This window comes from Propithecus coquereli, unplaced genomic scaffold, assembly GCF_000956105.1.
Source record: "Propithecus coquereli isolate 6110/MARCELLA unplaced genomic scaffold, Pcoq_1.0 Scaffold249, whole genome shotgun sequence".
NCBI lineage: Eukaryota > Metazoa > Chordata > Mammalia > Primates > Indriidae > Propithecus > Propithecus coquereli.
Genome location: NW_012148052.1, coordinates 3181185 through 3204745, shown reverse-complemented (window position 1 = coordinate 3204745; position 23561 = coordinate 3181185). Strand labels below are relative to the sequence as shown.

General features: G+C 46.1%; 1 protein-coding gene across 5 annotated transcripts; it reads left to right on the top strand.

Moving 5' to 3' along the window:
* Window positions 1–4451: 4451 nt before the first annotated feature.
* On the top strand, window positions 4452–19427 carry PABPC4 (poly(A) binding protein, cytoplasmic 4 (inducible form)). 5 transcript variants are annotated; one of them, XM_012646734.1, is made up of 16 exons: window positions 4452–5555; window positions 8402–8595; window positions 9271–9386; window positions 10635–10774; window positions 10928–11022; window positions 11703–11840; window positions 12471–12566; window positions 14459–14731; window positions 15062–15149; window positions 15296–15367; window positions 15919–16005; window positions 16100–16230; window positions 17588–17681; window positions 17792–17922; window positions 18119–18221; window positions 19122–19427. In XM_012646734.1, the coding sequence occupies exons 1-15, from the start codon at window positions 5363–5365 to the stop codon at window positions 18206–18208; spliced, it is 1938 nt and encodes a 645-aa protein (XP_012502188.1). In that variant the 5' UTR covers window positions 4452–5362; the 3' UTR covers window positions 18209–18221; window positions 19122–19427. The 5 variants fall into 5 exon arrangements, with proteins under 5 accessions (XP_012502188.1, XP_012502186.1, XP_012502189.1 ...); XM_012646732.1 differs by having other exon boundaries at window positions 15296–15415; XM_012646733.1 differs by having other exon boundaries at window positions 4506–5555; window positions 15062–15134; window positions 15296–15415.
* Window positions 19428–23561: the final 4134 nt, after the last annotated feature.

The window sequence follows — 23561 nt, the reverse complement described above, 5'->3', positions numbered from 1 at the left end:
TAATATAATATTAATATTATCTCATGCCATTTCTATGCTACTGATGAGAAAACTGAGGCCGTGGACTGGGAAATGACTTATCTACTTCTAGACCTCTGTTTGTAGAATGCTCTCCCCACCTCCATTCCATTTCCACCTCCCAAAACCTATTTTCTATTAAAGGCCTAGCTCCATTGCCATCTCCTCCAGGAAGCCTTCCCTGAGCATCACCCTTGGTACAGATAATCTCTTCCTTTTGCCTGGAACCACTGTCTGTGACACCTAACTCCATAGGCCTTGGCATGCAATAATGGATCTGGATGTCAGCTGTTCCCATTAGATTGTGGCCAACTCCAGGGAAGGAATAATGTCTTGTCCATCTCTGTAGCCAGGAGCGCTGAACGGGAAGACAGCAGTTACAAATCCCCTCATGCATACCCCTGACCTCCACAGATGATGAATTTTCTAGGTCAGTTCCAGCTTTTAATACCCTGGACCTTGGTCATGCTACAAACACATTTGTTCCTGGTTTGAGATCTGAAAATGATGTTGACACATAGTTAGGTGCTCAGTAAATGGTGGCATCTTAGTTCATTTTGTGCTACTGTAACAGAACACCACAGATCAGGTAATTTGTAAAGAACAGAGATTTATTTCTTGTAGTTCTGGAGGCTGGGAAGTCCAAGGTTGAGGGGCCCACATCTGGCGAGGGCCTTCTTGCTGTGTCATCCGTGGTGGAAGGTGGAAGGGCAAGAGAGTGCATGGGGGAGGGGGCTGAGCTCATCCTTTCATCAGGAACCCATTCCTGCCATAACAGCATTAATCCATTCATGAGGGCAGAGGCCTTTTGACCTAATCACCTCCTAAAGGTCCCACCTCTTAATATCATTGCATTGGGGATTAAGTTTCCAACACATGAACTTTAGGGACACATTCATGCCATAGCAAGTGGTTTATTCTTAGCATTTTCTGACTAACTGTAAAGGCCAGCAAGAGGTCAAGCAGATTCACAGCTCTCAATTTGGGGAGGACAGGAAGAGAAGAACATCTTCTCTCTAGTGAGGAGATACTTGGCCCCTCTTCTTAAAAGGAGCCCATCATATAGGTGGGGAGGCTCCGAGATGTGACAATGGCTGTCCAACATTGTGCAGCCTGTCTTCGTGCCTGAATCAAATATCTAGGATCTCAGAGACCCTGTCTGTGGGCAAGGAAGAGTCTTCCTTCCTGAGAGGCAGAGCCATTGTTGCTTATAGGAAGTAGGGCTTTTGTAGGTAAAATTGGCCTCCTGCTGCTGGGAGGATAGGGCTGGGTTTCCCCTGCTCTTGCCTTCAGAAGGTCTCTAGATTCAAAGCACTTTTCAACAACTTACACACACGCACATACGCACATACACATACACACACACACAAACACACACTTGTTTCAGCTCTCCCTCCCCAATAAGGGCAGGTTGTTCTATGAATGTTTAGCTTACAGTTCTGTCCCCAGCACCCAGAGCAGAGGGAGCCTGGCTCTTAGGAATGCCACATATGAATGTTTGTTGAGTGAACAAATGAATGAATCCAGAAGGTCAAGCTCTTACATTTCTGCTATCTGCAAAATCCTCAGCTGCAGAGACCCGCATCTATATTCATCTCCTCACCTTGAAGTTTTTCCTTCTTCCTCTTTTTAACCCGGAATATAATCTTTCTCTTGACATGTCAACACCATCGATCAAGTGCAGACCCTCTGAGAGTTGGTTCCACCCCACTGAGAAAAAAATTGCACCCCTTGCCACCCTGACAGGGGCAGATTTGTACTGATGTACACAGGCCTCCTTCTAGATCACCAGCCTGGCAATTTGTCAAGCCTCTTCCTACCCTATCTGTTTCAACTTTGCAGACCTGGACTCCAGGTGGCTCTCAGATGGCTTTGCATATCTGTTCCCTCTAAGACTAATTAAGTGATAACCTTGTGTTTAGATGTGGGGACTCTACATTTTTTTGATTTCCCAGGAACTTGGAAACTGTCCTTGACTTCTCACTCTCTTACCTCACACATCCAATTAATCACAAATTATGCTGTCCAAATATTTTTCTGATCGAGACACTTCTTTCACCTCCATGACCACCACTTTAGTGGCCATCACCTCAGATGTCCCCTTGTACCTACCCTCTAATCCTTTTCCATTCTGCAGCCAGGCAGCTTCTTTTAAAAATGTAGTTTGAGCCAAGGCATTTCCCTCTTAAAATCCTGCAGCCTTGCCCTTTGATCTCAGGATAAAGTCCAGAGTGTCTCGAGGCTGTCTCTTCCCTCTTCTGCCTCCCACGGCACCACGGTCTATCTTGCAGGCTGGCAACAGTCCGCTCCCCCTCAGGGCTTTTCTGCATGCTGCTCCCACTGCTTTCTCTTAGGGAACTCTCCTCTCTTCTCAGTACAAATGAAGCTTGACAGTAATAACTATTAACGTTTATGCAAGCAATTTATGTGTATTTATATGTATTAGCTTACTCTCACAATAACCTTATTTAAGTGTTTTTTGTTTGTTTGTTTGTTTTTTTAAGACAGGGTCTTGCTCTGTTGGAGTGCAGTGGCGTCATTGTAGCTCACTGCAACCTCCTCCTGGGCTCAAGATCCTCCTGCTTCAAGCTTCCAAGGACTATAGGTGAGCACCACCATACCCGTATAACTTCTGTATTTTTTTAGAGACAGGGTCTTGCTATGTTGCCCAGGCTGTTCTCAAACTCCTGGCCTCAAGTGATCCTCCCACCTCTGCCTCCCAAAGTGCTGGGATTATAGGTGTGAGCCACCAGGCCCAGCCCCTATGAAGTGTTAATAGGGTTTATTAGTATATTTACAGATTAGAAATCTCAGGGTCAAAGATGTGAACCAGCTTGCTCAAAGTCATACAGGTAGTATAGACGCCATCACAAGGACAGGGCCTATGTGGGTTTTGCTCCTCTCTGCCTAGTATTCATTTGTTTATTTAACAAGTATTTATTAAACATTTAGTCCATGCCATGTTAGGCACTGTTCTAGGTTCCTGTTCTCATAAAGCTTGTATACTAGTGGGGGAAAGACAGACACTAAACGGGTAAACAGATATAGGAACAACAACATTTTTTTTTATTTCTGCATATTATGGGGGTACAAATGTTTAGGGTTACATTGCCCTTGCCCCTCACCCCCCAGTCAGAGCTTCAAGCATGTCCAACCCCCAGATGGTGCACATCACACTCATTATGTTTGTATATACCCATCCCCTCCTCCCCCCTCCCATCTGCCCGACGCCCGATAAATGTTGTTCCTATATGTGCACTTAGGTGTTGATCAGTGAAACCATTGTGCCGGTGAGTACATGTGGTGCTGATTTAGGAACAACAAAATTTTAGGAGTAATAAGAACCTTGAAGACAAAAAGACAGGATGGTGAGATAGTGATTAACAGTGCTGGCAGGCTACTTTAGACCAGTGTGTGGAATTTGTCTTAGAAGGAGAACTCCATAACTGTTTCTTAACTTAATATAGTTACTAGAATATAAACTTCATGAGGGAGGGAGGGGCTTCCTGTCTTCTTCACTTTGGTACCCCCAGCACCTATATCTGGCATTGGCATGGAATAGGCTCAGACTAACCATTTATTTGAATGAATAAATAAATACACATACTTCTTCATTCCTTTACTCAGATCAGTGGCTTTCAAGGGTAGTGTCTGTGTGCCTTTTGGTAATTTCTGGCTTTGGTTGTCACAATGAAGGGGAAGGTGGTTTCTGCATTTATGGAGAAAGGGATGCTATATATCTTGCCACACATGGGAACAGTCCCACAAAACGTAGTCCCATAATGTAACATGACTTTCAAATGACCTACCAAACCCTCATGCGGATGAAAAACATTTTTAGAATTATCCAAGTCTAGACACAAACTCTAAACATAGAAACAAAGTATTTTTATGTCCTCGAATGCAAACTAAATTTCCAGGAATGTCACTAGCATGTAAACAGAGGAAACGATTGTATTGTTTTTAATTGAACCTTTACCAAAATGTGTTCGTCTTTTTAGAAAATCATATCACCCATGGATTTTTCTACTGCATTTCTAGTTCTCGAGGACTCTAACTCTAGGTCACAGCACTGAAAATTTCAACAGTGTTCTCATGTATTTGGGCCCAAACATTTGCCTATTGGAACACCTATTATTATATTATTTCATTATAATTTATTTTATGTCATCTTTTTTTTACAATTAGGCATTCCATTGATTTTCAATTATCTATGGGTTCTATTCCCAGACGAGGGTGGGGGCATCTTACAATCTTTTTATTATCGATCGGGGTCCTGGGGTCTCCCAAAGCCACAAGCGGGGCGGTCCTCCGCTCGCCAGGGGTCGCTGTGGCGCCGCGAGGCCGCGCCGGGTCGCTCTCGCGTGGCCGCCCCGCCTCGGGCCCCCGGGCCGAGTGGGCGGGCACGACTGCGCCCAGGTCGCGAGGCGCCCTTCGACCAGCAGCGCCCGGGGCGGGCGGGTATAAATGGAGCGGTGGCTCCCCCAGCCGCCTCTCTCCGCCCCGGGTCGCTGCCCTCTCCTTCGCTTTCGGGCTTAGCAGCCTGAAGAAAAAAAGAGAAAAAGATAAAAAAAACCCGCAAACGCTTCAAAAATCTAAAAAAAAAAAAAAAAGAAAAGAAATAGCGAATCCTCCTCGGAGAACCCGCGGGGAAGTCACTTTTGCGCGTTTCCGGCCTGCCCCGCGCCCGCCGCCGCCGCCGCACTTGGCGTCCGCCGGTCTCCGTCCGTCGGTCCGGGGGTGAGCCGCCCGCCCGCCGTCCGCGTCCGCGCCGCGTGGCAGCCCCGGCCCCCGTGCCCTCGCCCCCCGCGTCCGGCGCACCACGTGTCCGCGCTGCCCTTCGCCCGCCCGCCCGGGGCTTGCCGAGTCGGCACCCACAAGATTTGGTTTCCCTCTTCCCTGGCTGTTGTAATCTTAAACCGCCGGGAGCCCGAGGCCTATATTTATAGAGAAACGCGTGTCCTGAAGGCCGCTGTGGGCAGCATCTGCTTGCCTCTTACAGGATTTTTAATCCTTCGGAAAGGGATTCCCCATTTAATTTTTTTTTTCTTTTGGAAATTTGGAGCTTCAAACCAGGACAGCTGAAAATCACAAACTCCCAGGGAGGGCCATATTGTTTTTGAGGGCCTTTTGTCTGAGGTGTTGCAGTCCCGTGCGAGCTGCCCCTGAACTGCTGTTTCCCGTCCGGTCTGTGAGCCTACCTACTCCAGCTCGTCTTAGCTTCGCTCTGTGCCACCTGTGAGCCGCGGTGCGGGCCACGGCTCTGAGAGGGGCCCCTTTTGTCCTGTGGTGGGCCCTCTAAGAAGTCCTCCTGGCGGGGCTCGGGGTGGTGGGGGGTGGGGAGATGAACGCTGCGGCTAGCAGCTACCCCATGGCCTCCCTGTACGTGGGTGATCTGCACTCGGACGTCACCGAGGCCATGCTGTATGAAAAGTTCAGCCCTGCGGGGCCTGTGCTGTCCATCCGGGTCTGCCGAGATATGATCACCCGCCGCTCCCTGGGTTATGCCTACGTCAACTTCCAGCAGCCGGCTGACGGTGAGTAGAAGCTGTGCCCACACATGCATGGGATCCCAGGGAACCCCAGGAGTCATCTAGACAGGGCCCTACTGCCAAGGAGGGGGGCATCACCACAGCACGCTGCCACAGAAGCTAATAGTGGGGTGCAGGGGTTGAGAACACAGCTGGCATCAGATGACCTGGGTTTCAATCTTGCTTCTACCACTTGCTAACTGGGTGACCTTGGGCTACTCAGTAATGGTGGTGGGGTTGGAAGCTAAGGAGACTGTACACAGAGTGAAGTGACTGTCATTCCATTTTGTGTGGTCCTGCTCTAGTGGGGCTGGGCTGTTAGAGACCCTTGCCTGGTCAGTGGGCATAGGCTTGTGCCCCTCACAGGCCTACCAAAAAGACAAGATGGTTGAAACACAATTCCCTGCAAAAGTTTTGGATTGGAAAACTGCTACCCTCTTCCCCACCTTTACCCTAGACTAAGTTTGATTTTGTGCCCATAAGGGATCCTTTATGGCAGGTAGGAAGCAGGGGGAATGATTCTGTGCGTTAAACTCTAGCAGAGACTTGTGTTGGTGCCACCAGAGCTACACGGGCCAGGCCACCTCCTTGGTCTGTGTGTTACGCGGGCCAGGCCACCTCCTTGGTCTGTGTGTTTGCCACTAAAGTGGAGAAGTGCTTTGCTCTGGACAAGTGGTAGTCAGGTATTCTTGAAAATCCACTGGGCTGGTGGCATTTATCACCTCACCCGTGAACAGTGCTTTATACTTCTCAAAGCCATTTTTCATCCAATCTGAAGAAAATGCAACTCCCAAGAAGAAAAAGGAACTGCAAAAAGTTGGAGGCCAAGTTGAGACTCCCAGTGCTCTGCCACCCCAGATTATGGCCTTAGCATGGAGCAGTGGAGAGGTATGCTGCAGGCATGGCAGGAGTGAGGCCAGTAGAAACCTAATCAGGCTGTACGTGACTCCAGATTAAGAAGGAACAACTGCAGAGACCATTACTGGGAGAAACAAGCCATTCTATGGCAAAGGACCTCCAGGTCCCTCATTTTGTCCCTATTTCATTCACTGTCTGTGAGGCATTGAAATGTTATTTGTCCAGGTTGCGCCTGAGACCAGAGACGTGGACACGTTGAGAGAGACTAGGTATTGCCACCGTCAATCCAGGGTGTTCCAAGCTGAGTTCTGTCTCTAGCGCCAGGAGCACAAAAAGATAGCTGAGTGTGGTCTTTAGGCAGAAGTGGGTACCTTAGCTGTTGTCTGCTTTCTTGACCCCTCTGAACAAAAGTCATGTCACTCGGAGATAGCAGAAGCCATTGGTCAGTGTGTCTGCCAACACATACTTCTGCAAGACCTCTCCCTGCTATAAATAAGTGCAGCTGGATTTGTCAGACTAAGCCTACTTGCCTTGTGCAGTGCTGTCTGGAAATAGACGAAAAGCTGCATTGAAGAGGGCTTCTTTACTGCTAATTAATGAAATAATTTGGGGTCCTAGGCTATTTATCCTTGATAGCCATCACAAATGAGCTCCTCTGTACCTGGACTTTTCTTGACTTGGATCTGTCATCTACCCTTTCCCCAACTACACATGCAGTTGGTGGTACCAACACAAGTCTCTGCTAGAGTTTAATACAAATGAGCCCACCTGAGGAAGATGGGAAAGGTTGGAAATAATGAGTGAAAAGAAATTCCCCAGCTGATTGGACAGTAGAACTTATAGAGGGACAGGGAATTTTGTCCTTCTTTTAAGCGCGATGTTGCCTTGAAGGCAAGGAACAGGCTCCTCTGCTCTGACACTGTCTGAATCCCTTCATGGAGGAGGTTGTGGGTGATTCACTACTATGAGGTGCGTAATAGTCTTAAGGAAAAGTGGCCACCAGATCTGGGTGTCCTTGTTGACACTGGTGAAGAGAAGTGTTCCTGGCTTACATGAGATATGTTTTAGCTTCTAGTTCTTCAGATGATCTCTGTGGTGCACTGGTGGACTTGATTGGGAAGCTAAAGAAGCGCATCCCAAGGCACTGGGTGGAGAACTTGGTTGGGCACCAGGGTAGTTAAAGTCCTAGAATTCTACAGAACTCAGATTAAGGCTTCAAAAGGCCTGGAAAGCACTAGGTGCAGGGCCTACCACCTGCGCTGTCCGCTTAGGCAGGAAGGTGTGGTGGTTTAATCTTTCTTGGGCTGATAAGGCAAGAGAACATCTCCATGTGTGACCAGTTCTATCAGTTTGATGATTGAGGCTTTTTTTGGTCTAAATCAATTCCTGTTCTCAGAAATTGAATATAAGAAACTGGGCTGAATTCAGGAATAGCACATTTTTCCAAATCATTTGCTCTTAGGTTTTGTCATTTGTCTCTTTATAGATGGATTGCAGACTAAATGACAGCTATTTGATAACTTTGAAGCAATACCCACTGAAAAATAAATCAGAATCTGGTGTTAATTTCCTGATCACTAGCTAGCTGCACAGCTTAACCACCCTAAACACAAGTTTTTTCACTTTATAAATTGCATAATTTCAACTGTCCCACTGAGTCGTGGTGGTAGGCTGCAAAGTCTTTTATAAATGGTAAAGCTTAGTCAAATGGGAGGTGTTATCATTGGATCTTGGTGCCATTTAGATTATCTTTACCCAACAAGGACACAGACGCAGAGGGCTTCAGACTTCTGTCATGAAGTAGAGTGATTAGTTCGAACTTAATCTACCTTCAGAAACATTGCAGGCTAGAGGAATCTCATGCCCTTTGATTTTAATAGAGTTGCCTTTTATCAGAGTGATTACCTTGAAAAGTCCTGGAGTAATCTGTTCTTAGGATGGTGGCCTACGTGAGTTGACGTTTTATATCCTTGATTGAAATTTGTTTCTCACAGCTGAGCGGGCCTTGGACACCATGAACTTTGATGTGATTAAGGGAAAGCCAATCCGTATCATGTGGTCTCAGAGGGATCCCTCTTTGAGAAAATCTGGTGTGGGAAACGTCTTCATCAAGAACCTGGACAAATCTATAGATAACAAGGCACTTTATGATACTTTTTCTGCTTTTGGAAACATTCTGTCCTGTAAGGTAAACATTGATTAAATGATTTCAGCAGAATAATTATTGAATCTCAAAAACAAGATAAATATTAATGGGACACTGCCTTGGAATTGGGCAACAGGGTATGCTAATTTTCAAAATGCTGGAAGTAGAATCCTTAAAGTTCCTGTTGGTAATCTTGGGACCACAACCCAGCATGACCAACAAGTACTTTCATGTCTTTGTTTATTCCTCCCTCAGCCTGAAATATCTTTCTGTTTTCTAGCTTTGGATGGCATCAGAAGTTTTTTCTTTTGGGTGGGGGAGAGAAGAGGCCCAGAGAAGTGTCTCCAGTCTTGAGGAAACTTAATCACTTTAGAAGCATAGATTCACCCTCTTTCTCTGTGCATCTGTTTATGTGGAACACTTTGTAAAACTTACACGGTGGTGGTTTACATGTCTCACACACTAGACTTTTTTTTAATACAAGTAAATAAGAAAACATTTGGAATAGAAGCAGCCTAATAGTGTCTACCATTTGTGAATGGAGCATGTACTAGGTGCCTGGTGCTGTGCCAAGTGTAAGAAAAGCCATACCTGGAACAGTTGGTTGCCTTTGGCCATGGATAGGTTGGGGGCTTCTTAGACAGGGGAGACCCTGAGGTTCTCAACATCTCTGGAGTTGGCCAGTGGTGCCAAAGTGGTCTGCTTTGTCTTTCACAGGTGGTGTGTGATGAGAACGGCTCTAAGGGTTATGCCTTTGTCCACTTCGAGACCCAAGAGGCTGCCGACAAGGCCATCGAGAAGATGAATGGCATGCTCCTCAATGACCGCAAAGTGTGAGTGTCCCAGTCCGGAGCAACAACCATCGCATGAGCCAGCTGTGGCCCCACCTGATATTAACTGGCACACACAAGGCGGCTACTGGTTCTCTCGGCCCAAGTGTGGCCTGCTCCTACCTCTCCACTCCAGGGCTGGTGAGTCTCCCTGCCCGAGCTGTGGCAGCCCTTTTGACTCGCCAAGGTGGGCTTCCTGCCCAAGCCATGGCCTGCCTGCCGCCTCTCCCTTAAAGGCATTCGTCAATGGGTTTTGTGAGCATCGGCAACTAGGGCTGGCTGGAAGGCAGCTTTAAGCCCACTCTGAGTGGGGGTCTTGGCCAGTGGCAGAGTGGAGAGGGCCCTGGACTGACCAGGAGCTGTATACTAGCTATGCGACCTTGGCCTTCCTGTGACTCAGGTCTGTCCATGGGTCTTGCTAGTGGTTTATGCCAAATTGTCCCTCTAGTTCTCCATTTTCTAGCTTATGACTCAGTGATCTAATACAAGGCTGGCTCCACAGTGATACTTAATTTGGTTACAATGAAAAATCTCATCCTTTGCAGAGACATTTCATAATAGACCTTGTTGTTTTGTTGTGGTTGTTATTGTAGAATGGAGAGTGGGGGAACTTAGCAAAGCCACACGGGAAGGAAAAGGGGCAATAAGTCTTGGCTATTACAAACAAAGATAATTTTTGTCCTTTGTGTTGTTGAACAGACCAGAGGATAGGTTGTGTTTATAATGTCCATGTATCCACTGGTTGATCTACAGGTATCACTGGAAAGAAATACAAAAATTTTCAGTGTATGGATACATTTTCCTATTAAGTATAACAGTACCAAAATGAATAAATGAAAAAAAAAACAAAGGATGCCCCTTCACTCCAATGATCTCACTCCTCCTAGGATTAACCACTGTTAACAGTTTGGTTTGTATCCTTCCAGACTTTTTCTATGCATTTACATAGTTGCACAGAAATGAACGTTTTAAAAACATGGTCATCAGGTTTCTTCATGAAGGCAGTGTAATGTGGTAGGAGTAGCCTTGGTCTGAGCCAGGAGCCCTGGGCCTGGTTCTCACAGGATAGTCCTGCCCCTTTTCTTTCTGCTGGGGATTTGGGGCATTTCTGAGCTTATTCTCTCAGTGGTGGATGGGGGACGTCATGTGTTTTAACTTCTCCTGTCAGCCTTTAACCTGCATTCCTTTGGGCCCCAGGAAATCACGTTTTATTTCTCTGAGTGATCACTGTTCTTCATGGTTTCTTTTTAGGTTTGTGGGCAGATTCAAGTCTCGCAAAGAGCGGGAAGCTGAGCTTGGAGCCAAAGCCAAGGAATTCACCAATGTGTATATCAAGAACTTTGGGGAAGAGGTGGATGATGAGAGTCTGAAAGAGCTATTTAGCCAGTTTGGTAAGTTGAGGGTCCTTTGCCCTGCATGTCCTCTAGAATCCATCTGGTTCAGCCAGAGATTTGCTTCAAGTGGGTTCCTAGAGAGAAAGAAGCCTTTTCTCCTTGAGCTGTGTTAGAGATGATGTTACTAATAGTTCTGTCCTTTGGTAATAGGTAAGACACTAAGTGTCAAGGTGATGAGAGATCCCAGTGGGAAATCCAAAGGCTTTGGCTTTGTGAGTTACGAAAAGCACGAGGATGCCAATAAGGTGAGAGTACCACAAGGGTCAGGAAAAACTTACAGGAGGTGGCCCCAGAGTATGGGCAGGGCCTTGCTAAAACACAGTAGAGCAGAACTGGAAGGATCTGAGTATCTAGTAGTGGATGTACAGTTACTGTACTCTGGAATCCTCTTCCTGGGGGGCTTCCACATGTTAATATATTGTTTAATTGTTTACAGAGCACTTGGCACATAGCTGTTACCTCAGCTGCCAGCTTTTGAAAGAATAGGACATGAATAAGATGGTTTTTCCCCTTCAAAGGTGAGGAAGGGGACTAGAGCCCTGAGAGTTGCTGATTGGATAACATCATAGCAGCTACTTGGGGGCAAAGGATTGTGCTGGGCCTTCAACATTTGTAAATACCCACAAAAGAACCTGTGAAATTTATTGACAGTCAGATTACACCCTGGGCTCGTGTCACCATGCTTGTCTTCATGCAACTGTACTGTTTTTTTCTATATTGTCTGGACTAATAACCCATTTAAATATTAACCACACTTTACAGATGAGGAAGGTTGGATTTATTTAGCAGCCTTTAGAAGTGGAATGAAGTTAGTTTTTAACCCGATAGGAAAGATTTCTTTCTCGGAATATTTGGTGGGATTTGTCTCCTAAAGAAGACCCCTGTCTCTGCAACTTGATTTTAAAGACATACATTTCCTCTCTAGGCCGTGGAAGAGATGAATGGAAAAGAAATCAGTGGTAAAGTCATATTTGTAGGCCGTGCTCAGAAGAAAGTGGAACGGCAGGCAGAGTTAAAACGGAAATTTGAGCAGCTGAAACAGGAGAGAATTAGTCGATATCAGGTGAGATGGTCTTGGCCCAGCCTACCAACGGGGGATTTGCTATGAAATATTTGCAAAGCACCCTTATGTTTAGCAGGCTTTCTCTTCAGCAACTTGGAGTCTGCTCTTCCTCTATTTTATCCAAGATCAGGTTTAAAAGGATATACACCTACCAGATATGGCAGCAATTGTAGAGCCACGGACAAAAGAGATGAATTTTTTCATTGAGGGGCTTGCTATTTTGGAAGCCTCAGCCTGTTGCTCTTAGCCATGTAGGTTCCTTTTAAATGGTGTCCCTTTGTTTGGCCTGATGGCAAGAATAACCCTACTGGGGTGAATGATGGGTCAGAGCAGCTGTGGGGGAAGATAACATCCTATGGGACTGCACTGATGTCCTCTCAGAGTTTCAGGGCAGTAGTTTCTCACATTGGGCTTACATCAGAATCATCAGCAGAGCTTGTTAAAACATACGGCTCGACTGCAGCCCACAGTTTCTGATTCATTAGGTTTGGGGTCCGGCCTGAAAATTCATTTCTAACAAGTTCCCAAAGATGTTGGCACTCCTAGTCTGGGGACCACACTTTGGGAACCATTGTCTTAGGAAACATATGTGGTATAGAAGTACAATTAACAGTGATCCTTCTCCTTCAGGGGGTGAATCTCTACATTAAGAACTTGGATGACACTATTGATGATGAGAAATTAAGGAAAGAGTTTTCTCCTTTTGGATCAATCACCAGCGCTAAGGTATTTTAACACTGAGATTTTGAGATTGAAAGCAGTAGTATTATAGGTTTATTGGCATTTGTTTCATTGAAGGAATAGGATCTAAACTGTGTTCATTTGTGAGCTACTACATTATTCCTCACACATCTGAGGATATGCCCTGGAGAACGACATTTCAGTACACTGTCTCCCAGACATGGGTACAGAGAGGAATCTGACCCGGCTGCTCCCTGCCAGCCCTCCAGAGCACCTAAATCTTTCCCATTCCTTGCTGCTTTGTGCTGGTGTGGGGACAGATGGTGCTACAGAATGAGCAGAGGAAATCCAGACAGGTTTTCCATTTCTCTTGGGACCTGTCTCTACAACTCTGCCACATTTCCTCCTCCTTGAGAATGAAGGGATTTTGAAGATTTTGGAGCTGGGGTTGGGAAATTCTACCCCAGTTTTATAAAGAAGAGCAAAATGGAGTGGAAAGTTTTTTCATGTTTTGCAATGTGCATGATTTGTTTGATTTTCTTTGATAATCGTATCAACTGAGTTAACAGGGTGAGTAGGAACCTCATTTTAAAGATAAGGAATTTGAGTCCTTGAGCAAGCGAATGCTGGCTACGTGGAAATGGTTTACTGCATGCATGTCCTTGGCATTTTGGGAGTGTGACAGAGACTGATGGCATATGAAAGTTTGGGTCATGGCCTAATGCAGGTCCTGTTCACCAGAGGTACAGCAGATGCCACAGAGTCCTTTAGATGATGAGAAAGGAATCCATGTGGGCTGGTAAAGGCTTGGTGTCCCTGCCTTGGCCCTTAGCATAGGTGCTCCCAACCTGGGAACACTGTGTAAAGGAACGTTATCAGTTGCAGTAGGGAATTGACCAGAGGCCAACTTTGTGGGGTTTGCCCAGTTCCTTACCCCTCCCCCTTGCTGTCACCCCTTGACTGGCCCCCATCAGTGCAAGGGGTGATAGTCTCTCCTCGCTTATCTGCACAGTAGTCAAGTTGGCATTTGGAAGAGAGCAAAAGGACTGTATCTTAAAGCTTCACAGATTCCACTCTCAAGATCATGGTATGGCATTTTTTTTTCACATGTTACAGGCCCACCTCCTTGGTAGAGTTGATATACATCTTTACTTCCTTGTCCTCCACTTCAGGAGGCTCACCAGGCTGTTAATAAAAACAAACAAAATGGTGTCAAACACACAGTCATTGCTACCAGTACTTCTGAGGAGGTACACTAGGGAAAGCAATAAATAACTATTTCAGGTCAAGAAAAAAAGCCATTAGCAAATGATGAACTTTATGTGGAAAAAGACTGCCAGAACCAGTAAACATGTGGCTTTGTAGCTGTTTACCTTGGAGTATGTCATGGAAATTGAGGCTCAGAGGGCAAGGATGATTAGAATCTAGGCTGCCTGTCTCCCAGCTGGTTGTCTCTCTCATTCCATTCAATTAATGGTGGCAGTTATTGGTGATCTGAGGGTTTTATAACTTCTACCCATATGTGGTATTTGAAAAGTCTTATCCTAACCTTGCTAAGAATTTGTGAAAGTTTTGTCTACTAATGTCTTAGAGCAGATGAGCTCTAAAAATAAATGTCTCAATACTACTGTCAAGATCTTTTGCGGGTACCCAGGGGAGACATCTTTGGGTTCCTGGTTTTACCATTAGCTGTCATAGTGTTTGAGAAATTTAGTCTCATCTGGTGACTTAAAAAAGAAAATGCCTAGGTACTGCACTTCAGAGGTGTGATTTAATGGGTCTGGTGTACATCCTAGGCCAAAGTTGAACCTCTGAGCTAGACTTGGTAATTCAGCAGGATCCAGGTTTTCTGGCTCTTATGAATAGTTTCCCCCCACCCCACCCCACCTCACACACAGGGACACCATTTTTCTTAAGTATCTGGTCTCATTTTGTAGGTAATGCTGGAGGATGGAAGAAGCAAAGGGTTTGGCTTCGTCTGCTTCTCATCTCCTGAAGAGGCAACCAAAGCAGTCACTGAGATGAATGGACGCATCGTGGGCTCCAAGCCACTGTATGTTGCCCTGGCCCAGAGGAAGGAAGAGAGAAAGGCTCACCTGACCAACCAATATATGCAGCGGGTGGCTGGAATGAGAGCACTCCCTGCCAATGCCATCTTAAATCAGTTCCAGCCTGCAGCTGGTGGCTACTTTGTGCCAGCAGTCCCACAGGTGGGTCTGCTTTGTGGTCCTGGCTCTTTGGAACCTGCCTACTGACAGCTGTTCCTGTATTCTACAGTAAGGGAGAGGGATTTTTGGATATGGGAGTTCTAGAGTGTCAGAGTAAGGACCCTTCAGTTAAAATGAGGAAGGACTTACACGTACTCATAAACACACTTAGTGGCAGGGGTAGAGTGAAATAGTCCCCATTAACTGACCTCTGGGCTTTTGAGTAGAGCAAGCCTTTATTCCAAATAGTTAGCCTAGGGCCTGGTAGTGAGATGAGATACTTCTCTGGTGTGGGTTTGGGCCCTTAAAAGGGCTTGGTATTCTTTCTCACAGGCTCAAGGAAGACCTCCGTATTATACACCTAACCAGTTAGCACAGATGAGGCCTAATCCACGCTGGCAGCAAGGTGGGAGACCTCAAGGTAGGTGGTGGGAAACAATGATTTGGTCACCCAGGATATACCTATCCTGGTTTCCCCTGCCTTTCCTACTTGCCCCCTCCGAGGCATAGTCTAGGTTCTGGTCCACATTGCTTGCCAGTGATGCACAATTTTTGTCTTTTCACTAGGCTTCCAAGGAATGCCAAGTGCTATACGCCAGTCTGGGCCTCGTCCAACTCTCCGCCATCTGGCTCCAACTGGTAATGCTCCGGCCTCTCGTGGCCTCCCTACTACTACTCAGAGAGTCGGTGAGCAAACTGGCCTTTAGAAGCGTGGCCCGGGGAGGAGGGAGTCACGATGACTAGGCCTTGCCCTGGGTTGGTCAGTTTGTTGGGCTCAAGTTTGAGTCCTGGTTCTATAATCTCAGCTGTGTGCTTAGGTAGGTACTTCAGGAGCAGAGAAACAATATGAGTTCTAGGTGTGTGTTACTTTTAACATTCTTCGCTCTTTGGTGACTCGTGTGATAAAAGTTAATTGTAGAAATTTGCTAGCTGGATGACTGTAGAGGCAGCCTATTCCACAGTGGGGTGGGGAGGGTGTAATACAAGGAAACCGTTTCTTGCAGGATATGTCCTGCATTCCAAGATGTGCAAAGAGTTGTGTGTTATCCTTTGGCTCATTCTTGAAAGTAGCCTAGTGGCCCCACGCGTGATGTGTTGTGTGAACATGCTTTGAAATTTCTCCTTCCGTGGGACGTGGCCAGTTGGACGTCTGCTGCCAACACTGATGTGCATTTGCTGGTCTGTTGTAGGGTCTGAGTGCCCGGACCGCTTGGCTATGGACTTTGGTGGGGCTGGTGCCGCCCAGCAAGGGCTGACTGACAGCTGCCAGTCTGGAGGTGGTATTGGATGTACACAGAAGGGGGAAAGATGGGATTTGACGGGTCTTTGCCCAGACTGATGGGCTTTAATTGTATTTGTTCTTTCCCTAAGGCGTTCCCACAGCTGTGCAGAACTTAGCGCCTCGTGCTGCTGTTGCTGCTGCTGCTGCTCCTCGGGCTGTTGCGCCATACAAATATGCCTCCAGTGTCCGCAGCCCTCATCCCGCGATACAGCCTCTGCAGGTGAGGTCGACCAAACAGAATGTTAAAAGGATTTTCCCCATTTCCATTTAATTTAAAAGGTGCTTTGCTTTGATTTCTTTACCAGGTGTTCCTGCTCTGTATTAGGGTGCTGTGTTCTGTGTGGTGATACAGACACTGTCCCTGCCCTTCAGGGGCTGGGGACTAGTGGGAACAAAAGGGCTTGAAAGTGTTCTTCCTAATAACAGTTCACTCACAAGTGCCCCAGAGAACACTTACTCTGTTTTATGGAATGAAGTGTTGCCCGAATCTACAATCACAAATAAAACCCACTGAGATTGAAAAATTTTTTTTAATTAAAAAAAAAAAAAATTCCCCAGAGGAGGCAGCCAGTGCTTCCTGCTCTCCTTTTGCAACATGCATGTGCTTACTCAGCTCTTTGAACCTCCAAGTTACTTCCACATGGAGTGGCCTGTTTGATCCTTGGCTGCCGTGCAAGATGATTGGTACATGAAGGCAGGAAGTAATTTCAATTTACAGATAAGAAGTTCAGCTTCAAAGGGGGCGAGGGGGCAGGGGATGGTTTGGACCCAGAGCTTAGATTTTATAAGCTGTAACTTGCTATCTCTAGATCTGTGCCCCTAAAAAAAGCAAGCCAAAATACAACTAGTTTGCTTCAGAGCTCAGTAGCAATTTGTTGTGAAGATGCCACACTAACCAAGCCTTCAGGCTCATAAACTGCTTAGTAGATAGATTACTCTTTAACCATCCTGCCCCATGCTCTCTAAGTTGGGGGTTTTCCAGAACCTGATATTGTGTAAAATACCTTTTTTCAGCAAAGCCCCACTTTGGAGCTATGACTGGCATTGACATTGCATGTTGACAGTTTTTAAGCTTTGATACAATAAAAACATTTGGTATAATAAAGGTGATATGGGATGTAATTATAAATGTTTTGATATTCACACCCTTTGGCCCAATCTGTACTCACATTCACCCTAAAAGAAAACTATAATTTTCAGGGAAAAGCTATACATAACAAATATTCACTGTAGCCTTATTTATAATAAGATTTTAAATTCTTGGGTAACTTTTGGTATATTGAACGAAATGTCAGAAAATGCTTGCCTGGCATTGTAGGTTTTTATTATATGCATTTCATTTTCCTTTCTGATAGCATGCCATTTTCATTGCAATTGGTTGTTTTTATGTCCATATCACTCTATTCCTTACCCCTCAGCCTTTCAAGGACTGAAATTAGTTCCTTGAGAGCAAGGACAGCTACATGCATTTCCTCTTCACATAGTTAGGAGTTTATATGTTGACTGGTCAGGTACTCAACCACTGTCAGCTGCTGTCTTTTCCTCAGTGCTAACCTGCTGCCTTTCCTGGTTCCCAGGCACCCCAGCCTGCAGTCCATGTGCAGGGGCAGGAGCCTCTGACTGCCTCCATGCTGGCCGCAGCACCCCCCCAAGAACAGAAGCAGATGCTAGGTGAGTGACCCACATGCTTACAGAAGATGTCAGAAGCTGGTGCCAACCCAGACGCCAGTGTCTTGTCTTTACTGGGATTCGATTTGGTTTTTAACTGTCCCTCTCCTCAGGAGAACGTTTGTTCCCGCTCATCCAAACAATGCATTCAAACCTGGCTGGAAAGATTACGGGAATGCTGCTGGAGATTGACAACTCTGAACTGCTGCACATGCTGGAGTCCCCTGAGTCTCTCCGCTCCAAGGTGATCTGGTTCTCGGGCCCTGCCAGTTCAGCTCTCAGCTTGGGAGGATTGGGGGCTGTTGCTGTGTGGGAATTTGAGAAAGCAGTGGCACCAGAAGCCCAGGGATCGTCTCTACAGTTGGCTTTGGTCTGCTGTTGGGCCTGGGTGGGGTGTTGGCTCTCCTCAGATTCACTGACCACCCAGAGATTTCCCTCAGGTGGATGAAGCTGTGGCAGTTCTACAGGCTCATCATGCCAAGAAAGAAGCTGCCCAGAAAGTGGGTGCTGTTGCTGCTGCTACCTCTTAGACAAGGAAAAACCGTATGTTTGGCTATTTTGATTTTCTGCAATGGTTTTGATTTATGAGTGTCTTCCTAAAAGAATAGGGGCAGTGTATAGAGCCATGTTTCTGCCATTTAATCTGATAGCTTGGGCAGGCTGTTACTCGAACTTTTCTGTCATCTGAATGAGTTAATATGGAGAAAAGAGTACAGATTATGCATTAAAAGGGGCAGTTTCCTCCATGAAGAGCACCTGGTCAGATCTTTCTCAAGATCTGTTGATCTGAAATAGTGACAGATGTGTAAGGAGTTGCCTTAATCAGATCCCAGAGACTCATTTCTATGAGCATCATCATCCTGATTTGGCCTGGGGTTGGTGTGTACCACTGCCTAGCTTTGGGAATACAGTAGGCAGAGAGAGGCCTTGGTGTGTCAAGGATCATGATGTAGTGGGGGAGAAAGACACTCCTGATTTGTTGTTGCACAGGGTGTGTTCCAGGTGATTTCTTATAAGGGCTATGGCCTCTCTCCTCAGGGGCTTGGGTGAGTGAAGTTAAACTAGGATCTCTAACTAGGACTGTTGGTGGGTGTTTCCAGATAGAGAAAGGAGAGAGTTGAATGATTAAAAGCAGAGGCCAGGAAGAAGCACATGGTAAGAGCCAGAGCTGGTGTTGGTAGGGGTTGACTTGGCATAGCCATGACCCTCTTGTCAAGGGCCTCAGGAACCTTGTCATCTAGTGGGTAGAGGCCAGGGATGCTGCTGAACATTGTATAGTGCACAGGACAGCCCCAACAGAATTGTATGTGTGGCCCAAAAGGTCAGTAGTATTGAGGTTGAGAAACCCTGTTCTAGGATACCTTCCTTTATCAGCCAGATTTTAGTCAATCTCTGAAATTATTTTGATTATATATTTATTTGTGTTGGTGCTTTTCTTTTTAGGATTCAAAAGCCAAATAACCCCTCACGGAATTCAGCTCCAGGTTTGAAGACTTCCTAGCTTGTCCTATGGACCTCAACACCAGGAACCACAAATTGCAAATTTAATAGGTCATTTTATATCAAAAGGTCAATTATGAAGCACCTAGAATTTTTCAATTATATAAATATATTCTCTGGGTTCTGCTATGGCCCAGACAGTGTTAACTTTTTTTTTTCTATTGTGGGTTTTGATTCCCCCCCTCCCCAGAAATTGGTTTATTTGATGTACCCAAGTCTTAAGTTTCTCAATAAAGAAAAATCCATAAACTGCCTCTGTCTTACCCTTGTCACTGACCACAGTTTTATTCTGTAAATTCCAGTTTTCACTGGAAATAACTTTAGGATATGAATAGGTTCCAGTGAACTTATATATAGCTCATCCTTTTGCTGACTTACGTATAAGCAGACAGTTTACTGTATGCTTACCCTAAATTTAGGCTAAAGAACTGTTGAACCCTAAATTGGTAAAGAACTGTTAAATATGATCCTGTCCCTTTACATTCAGTTATGGTAGGATCTTTTTATTGGCCTCATTTAACTTTTAACAGGGAACAGACGTCTGGTGTGGTCAAAACAGACCTTGGGTCTGGCTCAGGAAAATAGGGTGCAGAGTGGGGCCGGCACACCCCCAAGGACATAGGGTGAGATCTATAGAACCTGGCAGATCCTCACCCCCGCCCCCCTTTCCTGGACTGTGTTGGTTGCGGCTTGTCCTGTCCCCTTGTTCATCTCCTACCAGCAGTTGATTTGCCATGCAGGTCGGCAGATCAGTTGCCCACAGTCTGCAAACAAGGTTTCCTCTGGCAGTGGGAAAACGTTAAGGAGAAAGATCTATGACAGTAGCAAACAAAAATGCTGAAGTCCTCAGTATTTCCTGGTTCCTTTGATCCTCAAAGTGACAGTAAACTGGCCGGGTCACCCACCTTTGCAGCCCACTTGCCCTCCCTGTCCTTTCCCTTCCTTGAGCTTACCAGGCTCTCCTTCTTGGGGGCCTTATTCAGGCAGCGCCCCCTTTTTTCTTTCTTTTTTTTTTTATGACACAGAGTCTTGCTCTGCCACCTGGGCTAGAGTGCCATGACCCCAGCCTAGCTCACAGCAACCTCAAATTCCTGGGCTCAAGTAACACCCTCCTGCCTCAGCCTCCGGAGTAGCTGAGACTACAGGCACGCGCCGCCACGCTGGACTAATTTTTCTATTTTAGTTGCCCAGCTAATTTCTGTTTTTAGAAGAAATGAGAGTCTCGCTTTTGCTGACGCGGGTCTCGAACTCCTGACCTCAATCCTCCCGCTCAGCCTCCCTCAGTGCTAGGATTTATAGGCGCGAGCCACTGCGCGCGGCCATGGCAGCCCCTTTCTTAGCGGGGGTCCTTCTTGGCAGAGTCCTTGTCCATAAAGTTTGGTCTTACCTTAAATAACATCTAAGGGCCCATTCTAAAGTAAAGGACCCCGTTTCCTGATGAGCCCGTCTTCCGTTAAAGCCGTTATGAATTTGGGGGCGGGGCGGAGCGTGGGCTTCCGGCGGAAGAGCCGGGAGCAAGATGGCAGCCTCCAAGAAGGCGCTGGACGTGGGTGAGCGGGCGTGCGGCAAGTCGGGCGCGGCAAGCGCAGACTGCGCCGGCGCACAGGGTGGACGGGGTGTGGACCGGTTGACCGGGTTCCGCACAGAGTGGACCGTGTTTGGATTCATGGGCCCTCCGCTGCCTGGGCCGGTGTCCTGTGGGGCTTTACCCCTTCAGCCTGTGCGCAGCGCTGGTAGGCGCCGCTCAGACTCTCCACCCCAGTCCCAGAGAGGTGGTAGTCGGTTGCGACATGTTCTTGTGACCTCCGACCTCATCCCAAGCTCTGGCACCCCGTTCGTTTCATAAACCCCACAGTCCTGGCGCCTTAGAGGGAAGAGTTCCCAAAATAGCAGGGAAATTATGGAAACAGCCTCACTGTGTGGGTTGGTTGAGTGCTATGATGCAATTGTATGACAAGTAGGATGAGGAATGGCCACTCCATCCACAGAGGTGAGGGTAAATTTCCAGGATGCTCTGAGGTTAGAGATGAATTTGAAAGATCCAGAATTAGCCAGGCAGCCAAGGGGGGGCAAGGCTGTTGCCTGAATGGAGAGGAGCAGCAAGAGCAAAAACCCAGAGGTGTGAAGAAGCCTGGCACTTGGGGGCAAATAGTTTGCATTGGGGAAACAAGGAGAAAAGAGGCTAGAGGTGGGCACGTCCTAGGTTAGGAAGGTCTTATATGCCATTCTAAGAAATGTGGACTTTGTCCTTTGGGCGTTGGCCATTATCCTTTGGAGAATACCAAACAGGAGAGTGACATAATCAGATTTGTACTTTCTTGGGGTCATTCTATTGACTGTAGAAGAGAGAAACTAGAACCATTGAGCCCAGTTTGGAAACTGTCACTAGAACTAGGGGCTTGATGTAGGTCTGAAGAGGGATAGGGAAAGGAGTGTATCTCACAAGTGATTTGTATACCCAAAGGGTATACCAAAAAGGTATCCCTTTCTTCCTCCCCTCCCTGTGTTCATATTAACAGGGTGTTGCAGCAGCTGCACCAAGAGTATGGAGAGACTGGTTCAGAATGCTCTCTGTCTCCTTGCAGGTGAGCTTGCAGAGGGGGTAGACTGGAATTCATGCTGCTTTTATTCCTTTTGGAGATAATCACAGATGTCCTGATTCCACTGTATTATAAAACAGGTGACACTGAAAAGTGTCTCTCATGTTCAGATTCCTGATGCCAGGAAAAGAACTTGGGAAAAAATTTTAAATCGTGTATATTCTATGTATGACTAGTATATAATGAAGTTCAGGACAACATGACTGTTATCCTGGTGATAGAAAAGGAATATTCATTCTGAGGACAGCAAGGCCAGGATGTGGTGTGGCTACGGGCTGAAATTTACGGAGATTGACATTCTGTTGGGTTTGAGGGAAGACTTTGATCACATTGGAACCATTTAGGGGCTTTGACTTCTTGTTTTTTTTGTTTTGTTTTGTTTTGTTTTGAGACAGGGTCTCACTCTGTTGCCTGGGCTGGAGTGCAGCGGCATCACCATAGTTCACTGCAACCTCAAATTCCTGGACTCAAGGGATCCTCCTGTCCCAGCCTTCCTAGTAGCTGGGACTACAGGTATGTGCCACCATGCCCGGTTAATTTTTTCTTTTTTTTTTTATTGTGGAGACAGGGATCTCACTATTGTCCAAGCCACTTTTAAGTAGAACGAACCTTCATGTACATATTGTGTTTCTAGTTTCTACAATTTCAAAATTACATAGCAAGCAAAAATTGTCATTACTTGGAAGTATGCACTATGAACTGGCTACTTAAAAAATTAATTCTTAATCAGACATCCTCTCCATTTAACATTTGCATAAATACGAACCATCTTCGTTGGCCAATCTCTCCCTGTTTTGTTTTTGTCACAAGGGTCAGCAAACTATAGCCTGTGGGCCAGATCCATCCTGTAGCCTGTTTTTTGTAGCTTATAAGCCAAATAATGTTTATATTTTTAAAGGATTGAGGGGGTGAAGAAGAATGTACAGCAGAAACTATATGTGGCCCACAAAGGCTGAAATATTTACTATCTATCCCTTTACAGAAAGTTTGCCAACCCCTAGTCTAGGTCAGTGTACTGCAAATAGAATATAACCTGATTGCAAGGTCAACTTATGAATCTCAGGTAAGAGGCAGGGTTTCGTGAAATATATGAGAGTGATTACAGGAAACTGCTCTAGTTGGTGCTAGTCAAAAACAGAGCCATTGAAAAGTTAGGCTGTTGTATATAGTTAAACCAATAAACAACTGAAAAAGAGAAAATCTGCAAGGATCATGACAGGTTAGGTGCTTCAGAAGTAATTTGAATTCCTATTGCTGCTGTAACAAATTACCATGAGTTTGGTGGCTTGAAACAATATAAGTTTATTTTATAGTTCTAGAGGTCAGAAGTCCAAAATGGGTTTCACTGAGCTAAAATCAAAGTGTGGGCAGGGCTGTGTTCCTTTTCGGGGCTCCCCAGGAGAATCTGTTGCCTCTCCTGGCTTCTAGAAGCTGCGCACATTCCTTGGCTCATGACCCCTTCCATCTTCAGAGCCAACAATGGCAGCTCAAGTCTTTCTCACACTGCCTCACTCTGAAACTAAATCTCTGTCTCTTTTTTCAACATTTAGAGGACTCTTGTAATTACATTGGGAGGCAGGGTGTGGCTCATGCCTATTATCCTAGCACTTTGGGAGGCCAGGTAGGAGGATCGCTTGAGGCCAGGAGTTCAAGACCAGCCTGAGAAACATGTAAAGACCCCATCTCTACAAAAAAATTTTTAAAAAGTTAGCCAGGCATGGTGGCAGTGAGCTATGATGATGCCACGGCACTCTAGCCCAGGTGAGGGGGCAGAACCCTGTCT

Bases quoted from the DNA above. Each gene is read 5' to 3' on its own strand.
- PABPC4 (XM_012646732.1), top strand. From the start codon at position 5,363: ATGAACGCTGCGGCTAGCAGCTACCCCATGGCCTCCCTGTACGTGGGT. The intron at 8,596-9,270 runs GTAAACATTGAT...TGTCTTTCACAG, and splicing joins GAAACATTCTGTCCTGTAAG to GTGGTGTGTGATGAGAACGG. The intron at 15,416-15,918 runs GTGAGCAAACTG...GGTCTGTTGTAG, and splicing joins TACTACTACTCAGAGAGTCG to GGTCTGAGTGCCCGGACCGC.